We start from the raw sequence: 10,325 nt of genomic DNA on the forward strand, positions 1-10,325 counted from the left end.
TTATGGAGCTATTTGCTTCCAATCCATCACATATTTATAAGTCATAAACCAGATAGTAAGGAATTCTGGCAGCTGTCAAATGCCTGTTTTCCTATGTAACACAACTAATTTGTTTTCCAAGTAGTGAAACAAGTGTGACAGTTTTCCAACCTTACCTTCTTTGTTTAGACAGCAGGCAAACTATCAACTAGGAAATAAATCTTRGAACATCATCTTGAGAAATTTTAACTAATATGAGCAAACAACTGGGCTTAGTTTTCCATAGATACACACAAAAAACAGCTTTGCATTTAGCTTCTTTAAAGTAAGTCCTRATGCAAGAATATTTACCATCAAAAAGTAAAGACTTTCAAATCAATTAATCTTTATTCAAAGTAAAATTAGGCACACAGGAGGAATGCTTATGCGTACATAGGTGATTGGAGCACTAAATATTTGTCATGATTTTTCAAAGACACCAAAGTTAATGTCACTAAGATGTAGCATTTATAAGCCTATTGCAGAGCCTTATTAAGAACAATTTTCTAAAAATATCATAACAGAAACTATGTTTTAAAAATAATATTTTTAGAAGTGTTCCACTGTGTATCTAACTACATATTGATGTTTACATTTAAAATCAGAAAAAAAACTCCTGGAAGCTTTTTTTTTAACATTACTTGACATCACACAGAAGTGCTACTCCACGGAGTACCCAGTGCTCTGGAGGCTGACGGGTTTTAAGATCCATAGCAGCAATGTAATTCAGATCTGTTCGACTGCTCTTTTTATAGACTGGACATGAGTACAGACGTGGATCTTTCACAGCTGAAAAGACAGAAAAGACATAAAGAACAGTTAAACTAAAAAAGACATAAAGAACAATTTAACTAAGCTGAAAAAACAAGGCCTTAATTGGTCATAAGGCAAATGGAAAACTTAATCTAAGCTCAATAGCACACTGTTCTCTGKTTTTGCCAGCTGAAGCCCATATGTGCTTTGAAATTTCTGTAGGTTTMAGATTTCACATGAGCACCTAGGAGCTGATGCAAAGCAAGMTATCTAATTGGGCACACTACAGTAATTAGTGTTCTTATTAGCTCAATCTGCCTATTGACCATTACTTCTTATCAATGCATTATGTCAAAAATAAATTGCCCTACTTTGAACAACCTGGTTTGAAATGCATTTAGYACTTGAGGGTACCAGTCATCAGCTGCTTCACTGCMGAATTAGAAGAGTCGTTTAGTCATGCTCAGTACTTCAGTGTTCACTGTTTAGTATCTCAGCTGCTGATCATGCCTTTTATAAAATAYTGGCTACRTAGMATAGCATGTTAGCAAGCTTTGCTTTTAGAGGTGGAATGCTTTTCAACAGTTTTTTTCATTTTTTCATTTAATGCTTTTCAACAGATTGTTTCATTTTATGTTTTGCAGTGGATTGTTCTATTCTGTTTTACATCCCTGTTCAACAGTATGCCCTAGTCTATATGCAAAAAACTGCCACATTGACACAAATTACACATTTTCACAGCACTGTCCTTTGGCCCTATAAGTTTCCTTTCCATTCCTACATTCCTTTTCTGCTGTAAAGACAAAACATCTTCTACCACCTCACTCCACCTCTTGCTTGCTTCCATGAGCTCAAAACCAGTCTTGTCACGGAAGAAAAGTACATTTTTATAATTACACACACTATATATATTACATTATCTATAAATGCTCTCTATATGTGTATGCATATATACATATAAAATCCATCTCTTACATGTTGTATATAAGTATACATACTTTTAAATTGTATATAGTTTTTTATATATATATATATATATATATATATATATATATTCCCATATATATTCCCATATATATCTATTCCTATATCTCTATACTCATTTTTAACATGTGTGAAAGACATTATTTAGTTTTGGGTTACAGAGGCTACAGAGGTCACAGAGTTTAAGTATAAGAAAACTGGTGTTTTCAATCTAGGATGCACATTGTCAATATGTACAGCTTACCTGTAATGGGTTAAAAAGTTCTTGACACCATTAAGACTATGTGTAGAGACCTTGGTAAACATTCAGAAAAGAAAGCTCCTACTATCAATAATGAAGCAAGTCTGAAAGGACATTTTAAATGGAAGACTGGGGTGTCTTCCCCATTGAAAGGGATTTGGTAGCCACAATGATTAGCAACAATCTCATAAAATCCGAACGGCCCAAAAGATTTCCACRCAGTTAAATAAAAAAGCACACTGAATCCTATCGAAATAACATCCTTTAATACCATTACTTACTGTTATTCTCTGCATATATCCTTATTACTGGCATCATCTCGAAGAGCACYTTGGGCTTGGATTCTGTCAATCTCATGTTTCTTCTGTCCCAACCAGCTCCTTCCAAATACAGCCCATACACGTAGACACCTTCAGAAGGAGGACTTGTGATATCATCCTTCATCCATTTAGTGACTTCGTTGCACAGCACTACACTATCAAGAGCCCATCCTTTGTTGGCTCTYGTTATTTCCTGCCCAAACCAGACAAAAGTTAGGAGGTTACATGTTCATATATGCASACAACCATTTTTTCCAGCAGTTATTAGAAGTAATTGTGTGTGGTCATAACATGTCCTCTTTAGTGCAAAAAAACCTCAAACCAATTCTATATAATATCCATGTTTACGGGAGTGATGGATGACATGGCRCTAGAAGAAAGCTTTCTGCACTTTCTCCACAATATTTGATTTTAATCTCTTTCTATTATATACAATATCTAAAAAACGTACTCAATGCCAATGGTAACCAGCTCTTGTGAATGCAAAAATTTGACAGATTTGATGTGATGAGAAAACATTAGCTGCATGTGGTAAGTGAAAAATTTCTAAGGTTACCTTTCTTTGCCTGCCCCTCTACTCTTCTTCTTAACAAGTAAGAACTCATTCAGCTGTAAAGTTATGTAAAGACTGAAAAAAAAAAACTCCAATGCACAGGACAACACACAGTGCTCAGTTTTCCAATTCCTTACTATTCCATACCAATAAATTATGGCAAACCAAAGTTTTATCCTGGTCTTACAATGGTTTTCTATGATCTTTGTTTGAAGTAATTGGAATTAATGCTTGTCCCATACTGCAGTTACTTAGATTATATAGAGAATACAAAGTTTATAATTCAGTGATCACTCTGGCTCTTCTTCTTTTTCATTTCTATGTGTTTCACCACATAGCAAAGACCAGAAACTCACTTTGCTATTTACTTGGCATATTAGGTTGTTACCATAGTCCTTTTTTATGGAACCAGAAAGTTCTGTAGTTTGTAACCATTTCAGGGCCTGCTAATAAACCTTTTCCAAAAGCTTGGATGCAAAAGATTCCCATTTTAAAACTCTTCACTCAAAATAAATACTTTATTACATAATTCCAAGGCTATATGTCTGAAATTTCAGATTACACTACCCAGACCTCAGAGTAGGTRGGGACATTTTCCCTACACCCTAAATTTTCATTCTCTTCTCCACAAGTTTGGGCTTTTTTCCCTGAGGTCCAATTTTATTTTCACCTGAATATTTTCTTCTGATTTACATATTCCAGYCACTTTCTCCAGTATGTCCCTTTATGCTGACCAACACAGGCATTTACTGCTTCCTTTTAAAGTAAAAAAGTTGCTAAGCAACTGGCATAATCACCAAGTCAACATGCATACATCAGCAAATACATCAAATATTATACTTATATACATTAATAAAGGAATGTCTTTCTCACTTCATGAAGAAATACTTAATCAGCTACTGAACAGCAGAAGTGAAATGTAAGAATTCTGAATAGGTTTTCTGCCCAGCCCCCAGCCAGGTAAGTATGGAACACAGAGCAAAACAGAGGGGAAAAGACAAATAAATTCATGGGCTTAATGACCATTTTCATTGATAGCTYAGTGGAAATATGAGACAATATTTTTCTAGTCTACCTTAATAATTCTGTGAGGGAGACTTGTTTGGGCCTTGGTCAACAAAAGAAATATATTTTAACAGCTTAGTGGTAAATATACTGAAATAGTATGTGCAAAGGAAGAGCAGCTCACTCAGGTAGTGTTAGACAGTCACTTATCTTCCCATATGTATAAATTCATCCTTCATCTGACAATATATTTTATTTTTTAAATCATGTCAAAAAATAAGCAGAATAAGACTTCAAACACAACTTACCTGTCTCACTGCAGTTAAAAATCCTTGAGGATTAAAAAACCCTGCCATCCAGAAACAGTTTGGTCGACTTTCAAAAATCCACTTGTAAAACTGGTGGTTTCTTTCTAGAAGTTCAGTAAACCAGAAACCAAGTGTACTGGAAGACCAAGATGCCTAAAAACAGTAAACATGTTTTAAAATAATATGCTGCTCTCAAGAAAAGCTAACTCATCACATTGCAAGAAACAATATAATATTAGCAAAGAGTACTTTAAGATAATCTATCATAACTTTAATCTGATGCTTAAACCTTACACTGCATTAAAAACTGAAGCAAATTCTTTCTCTGTTCAAATTCAAGTCTACTATTCCTATACACCTGCATAAAGCTTAATGGTAATTTTTCATTTTATGGCATTTTTGCAAGGCTGAATAGCTGTATAAAAGGAAAAATTGTACACATCTTTCTAATTCCAAGGTCAGTATATCAAGATAACATGATTTCTGTAAAACTGTTCTTAATTTTTATTCTCATGAATAAAAGCTAAGGAAAACTCAACTTGATCTGTGTGGAAATGTGTTGCGAAGCATCTGTTTAGGTCTGGGATTTTTACCATGTAGTAGGGAAAAAAAAAAAAAAAAAAAAAAAAAAAAAAAAAAAAAAAAAAAAAAAAAAAAAAAAAAAAAAAAAAAACCAAGCAAACAAGCAAAAACCTCCCCATTTTTCTCTCCATCAGTTGCTATTAACAGCTCTAATTGTCCCTGAAAATCATTTTTGTGGGGAGAGGCTGAGAGCTGGGGTTGTTTAGCCTGGAARAGAGAAGGCTCAAAGGAGATAATGTGTTTATACTTCAAGTGTGGAGATTGGAAGACGATGGAGCCTGATCYTTGTCAGCAGTAAGAAAGAAGGCAATGATAACAAGGCAAAATGTCACAAGTTCTTTTTAAACTTAAGGGGTTGTTTGTTTGTTTGGCTGKTGCTTGGCTGATTGGTTGTTTGTTTTACTGTGAAGGTGAGCAAACACTGGAATGTGTTGCACAGAGAGCTTGTGGGCTCTTGACTCTGGGGACTGCTGGGAAACCTGCTTTAATTGACCCTGCTTCCAGAAGTGTGAATGAACTAGACTATCTCTATAGGTCCTTTCCAGCATCTACTACTCTGTAATCATGTGGCTATAAGTCAAACTCAAAGAACACCGATTTTGACCAAGATGGATGGGCCACCTCTACTTAACCCAAAAAAAAGGAACATATATAAATTATATGGCTTCAATAAACAGTACCTGTGTAGTCTGCTAATGTGGGTACTATTTTTTGTAAACTATCATCACATGCTAAATTATTCTCCTCTCTCTAGCTTTTTATCCTGCCAATATTCAACAGGCTTTTAAAATGGGAAGTACCTGCATCCCCCACATTCATTTCAATAAATTAAAGCAGCCCTGGTTTGACTGTGTTTATTTTAGCACAAAATCTATYCCAGCAGTTGCACAGCTCTGGTTATTACATCTGAAATATAGTTTGAAAAAAGTGTTTACTGTAAGTCTAGCTATTTAATCTAGTTTCTTCAGAAACAGCTTTTTTATTTCTTTCCAGAACAASTGATGTACACCTACTTTTTTCCAGCTAGCAGGAATCCTTCCATCGTACATGCAGTCTAAAGCATCCCTCAGATTTTCACTCATAACTATTGTCCCATCAATGGCAAGTTTTAGATCAGTCAGAGTGCTTCTCACTAAAGAAATAACTCTCTGCATTTGTTCAATCTCCTGTCGCAAAAATATGTGCAGAGGTTGAAAAGGTCCCATGTCTTTTAGTTTTTCTTTTACCTGTCRGTAGAAAACCAAAGACCCTTCAAAAGAAGTGAAAAAACAAAATTGGCTTTATGTCAAGGTTAGGACCCAATATGATCTTGAAGACATAATACAATTTATTTAAGAACTTAAATGGTCAGTTTGGTACCTCCCTTGAATTATCTGCAAGACAGAAAAAYGGGATTTGTTCAAAGAGAAATCTGTGACACTGAGACTGGCTATGTTTTTAGTCTAACTCATGATTTAGTCTGTATATCATTCCATGAGCTAATGTCATCTAAAGAGCTTGCAGGCAGTTTACCTTGGTTCAAGGAATTCAGCTTTAATTCCAACAAAAAGTTCCAAGGKTCTCTTTGCAAAACCAGTCGAGAGTAACTGCCCCAACTACTTTCGCCTCAACATAGCAGCAATGMCCCAGAACCATCACAATACCAGCACTCTTGTATYCYAAMCAAACTCATTGATATATATTAATTMAAAAATGTAAAATTAACARATAAACAACTGCATTAACATAACCTGAAATTTTACAGTGTCAACAACCTCTGTTAAAAGCTGATTATCCTTCCTCCCCCATAGTGACAATTTAAGCATTAACAGGTTTGATATTTTTGAAAAAGTTCTTACAAAAGCACTTCAGCACATGTTTAATGACTTTATCATAAAAACTTTTAAACTTTTTTTAAAAGTTTGGTCACACTGCTTTAAAATATGTCTTGGAAGTATTTGCTGTATGGATGAATTCAAATATGYGTTTAGAAAAGTTGGGGCTTTTTTTTAATCCATAAAAGGCAAGATGGAGCAAATGTTTTTGCCAGAATTTCATTAACTTACTTTAAACGGTACATAATCAGCAGGAAGTTTTTCCAGCATATCATCAGCCAGTCTGGYTACAACTGCCTCTCGAGTTTCACCTCCTCCCCCAGAACTGTCTTTGGGCTGAATACTGAGGATGGTGTCCAACACATCTTTGGAAACTTTRCTTTGGTAGGTGATATCCGCATTGGGGTGCAAACCAAACACCTCTGGTGTGTCATAAGGAGGAAGGCTCTACATAGTAAAATATAAAGAGAGTACAACTGCAGATTTAGAAGCAAATCATTARGAAAAAGAAAACMYWYCCMAAAAATCCCCAAGCAAACAAATATAAAACCCAACAAACAATAAAACCAAATGAAAAACATAAAAGAACCTTCTAATACTGTGGAGTAAGAAGCTAGATTTCTTCAAATAGCCTTACGTGAAATAACTTGCTGTGATCTATTTGTCATGTCAAGGCCCAAAACACACCAAACAAATTGAGTTTTAACTTCTATGTGCTATATTAATAGTAGTAATAGTAACTTTTACTCTCATATATATAGACCTTTTATTTCCAAGAGGTTGAACCCAATGTCTGGACTCCATTCTTTGACCTCTTTAATAACTTTGTACTTTTACATATATCCCACAAGCTAACCACATGAAAAAGAAAATATTCAAGAAGAAAATGTCAAGAAGATAAAAACATTGATGATAACAATTAGTTGTCACTAATAGATATGCAGACTGCTAGAAACCAGTAAAAAAAAATCCTGTGAAAAAAAGAGTAAGTGAAAAAAAAAAAAAAAAAAAAAAAAAAAAAAAAAAAAAAAAAAAAGAAAAAGAAAAATTATAAGGAATTAGGCATTTATGAGAAACAAGTGATTAGCTTTCATTTACCAACCTGTATATACTGAAGGTATTGATCCACCATAGTACATTTGGGTATGCTATATCCTTTGTAGAAGCTGAATTCTGGACTGAATGTATTTTCACTGAACCAAACATTTACAAAGGTGTTCATGAGTCTTTTGTCAAAATCATCTGTCACACGACCACCATACTGGATCTCACCKATCATATAACAAACCGTACTCCAGGAGATCCCCTAAAACCAAGCAGAAAGCACTGACTTCAGCTAATCCACTTCTCATTTACTTAGATCTGCCTYAGTAAGAGCAGCTGATGTACCATGTCTGTCCCCTTTGAAAGAAAGTTAATTTTCTATTACTCTTTTTTTCKTATGGTCTTGCATTCCCAGGACACTTGCAAGGATTTCTCAAAATATAATTCACTAACAACAAAAAATTCAAGAGCATCTTGAAGATAGCAAGAACGTTACTGATACATTTGAATCCTCCTTTCAAATTCACTTAAAATGCCAATCAAAAATTGCTTTGCAACAGACCTTTCTGTATGACAACTGACCATATGAAAGTGAGAAATGTAGGAGAAATTCTTACATAATCATTTAAAACCACTTTCAATTTCTTCATGCTGTACAGACAGGTGGAGAGGCCAATTTTTTTTTTTTTTTACTCAGAATACAGTTAAATAAAAGAGCATTTTAAATACAGTCATCAATTTTTAATTAATTGACTTAGAATTGAAAAGAAGGTCTGTACTTCTACGATTTAGATTACTGAGATGTCTGGGAAGGTTTTTTTTTTAATGTACAGGTTAATATAGAAATTAAACATGCATTGGATTAGAAGTCTAATTTAAGTCTGCTGCTCTAGAGACATGTATACTTGAAATATTGAATGTTTGTGGAAAAAAACAATAAATTAAAATCATTTTTGTAGTTATGAGGAAGCATTTACATACATTCCACTACTACAAAGATCCATCACCTTAATCCACTTTCCCCACAACACAACTTACCTTCTTGGTGTCCATGCGATTCAAGTGGTTTTGAACAAACTGCACGGTAGCATTGAAATCAGCTTGGTTAAATTCATAGGGAATATTCCAGCCCAGAGATCCAAACTTGCGCCTTTCTTGAACAGTGGAGTGTAGAAAGGCTACAGCRTACAACAGTGGTTTCCACTGAACCATTTTACAGGCATCTAATAAATCCTGGCTGACACCTATGGATTGCAAATGGGCTTTATGAGAATCACTGTAATTGTCTTTTTAAAAAGTACTTTGAATCAGTGCTAAAACATCACTCTAGAGGTATTCACTTGGCTCTCTGCCTCTCCCAAGGGTAAATTATTGTCCCACAAAGTGTTCTCTGCTGGAGACAGTTTATAGCATGTTATTAAGTTGCTCAAATTAAAAGAGTAAACTTCAGGGGGGGAAAACCCACAATTTACTAATAGCTGAATTCACATCAAGTTGGTCTCTGCACAGAATCTTTGTGCTTTATTTTATGTAGTGCAAAGAGCACTTGAKAGTCAATAAAGATTAAAATGTCATTTTTCTGCCAAAAGACAGAAGACTGAAAATTCAAACACTTTGAACTGAGATATTAGAAGCCAACATGTGAGAAAAGGCATTTCCTGTTTTGCTGACCAATCAGTTTCAGCAACAGAACAGCAAATCTTTCCTTCTTTTTAATTTTTCTAAACAAAAACTATGATGTATYCTGGCATCATTGTGCTCAGTTCCTCATACCAGCTTACACCCACTCTCAGTTTAACATGCCCACACAATAGCATCACAGTCCAAAACTTAATTTTGCATCATTACCATTCTGGCACTCACCAGTGTATGTTCTCTTCAGTCCAGCTCTGAGCCCTTGTGGTGGTTCATTGGTAAATTTAATAGACATCTGAAGAAGGGTGATGGGGAACTGCTTGTGAATGTCAGTTGTCATCCAGAGTCGAAAACTTTCATGAACARTCTCTGTCTCTATTACAGTGTCCATTAACTCGTCCAGAAAGTCAAGTCCAAGGTGACAGTTTTGCAGAAGGGCCCAACCTCCCTAGTTGAAAACAATAGAATATACAAAGTTATCAACATTGTTCACAAACTGAAATCACTCTTTGAGGGGAGCTAAGCTGTGGGCTGTTTCCTCTGAAGGTGGTGTTAGCTAATTTGTTTTTTTTTTCATGTGAACAGGTGGTCCTTGTCTCATCTGGTCTTTTCAAGTAGTCTCTACCTTTTCCATTTCAATACATTTAAAACATACCTTGTCATGGCTACAGTGCTGATAAAAACTGACAAATTTTGACTTACACAGGTGGGATCAGGAGCAGCTCCACAGAGCAAGCTGCTAAACTTTGTTCCTCACAATGGTCCCAGAGTGGGAGAATAACCAAATACACATAATTAATGTATTGCTATCAATCAATAGATGTCAAACTTTCTTATATGAATTTCCATATTTCAGTATAGACATCTCATACACATCTTCACTAAGAGGGCTTGTGAGACAGTGAGGGAAAGTAACTGCATTTCTCTTAACTAAGCAAAAGGTGCTCTTCTCCCCTACTTTTGARAGAGTTTCTTCTCATCTGATCTGCTAGTTAGTTCTTTATGAGAAGTTATCAAGCAGAATCTGAAATAAAAGTCAAAGAGGTTACAAAAAGAAGCTTGTAACAC

The 10,325-nt window shown here is 35.0% G+C and overlaps 1 protein-coding gene across 1 annotated transcript in view; it reads right to left on the reverse strand.

Annotated features, from left to right (window-relative positions):
- Nucleotides 1-640: 640 nt before the first annotated feature.
- The window catches only part of DNAH5 (dynein axonemal heavy chain 5), a 114,097-nt gene continuing 104,412 nt past the window's right edge, over nt 641-10,325 (reverse strand). Inside the window, exons 72-79 of the mRNA XM_057390394.1 lie at nt 9,486-9,705; nt 8,661-8,866; nt 7,681-7,884; nt 6,810-7,025; nt 5,778-5,990; nt 4,183-4,335; nt 2,278-2,509; nt 641-807 (exon numbers count right to left, since the gene is read on the reverse strand). Coding sequence (XP_057246377.1) covers nt 656-807; nt 2,278-2,509; nt 4,183-4,335; nt 5,778-5,990; nt 6,810-7,025; nt 7,681-7,884; nt 8,661-8,866; nt 9,486-9,705 — 1,596 coding nt within the window. The 3' untranslated portion in view covers nt 641-655. The remainder of the gene's footprint in view (nt 808-2,277; nt 2,510-4,182; nt 4,336-5,777; nt 5,991-6,809; nt 7,026-7,680; nt 7,885-8,660; nt 8,867-9,485; nt 9,706-10,325) is intronic.

Source organism: Malurus melanocephalus, unplaced genomic scaffold, assembly GCF_030028575.1.
Source record: "Malurus melanocephalus ecotype Western Australia unplaced genomic scaffold, MMel_1.1 scaffold_25, whole genome shotgun sequence".
Lineage (NCBI taxonomy): Eukaryota > Metazoa > Chordata > Aves > Passeriformes > Maluridae > Malurus > Malurus melanocephalus.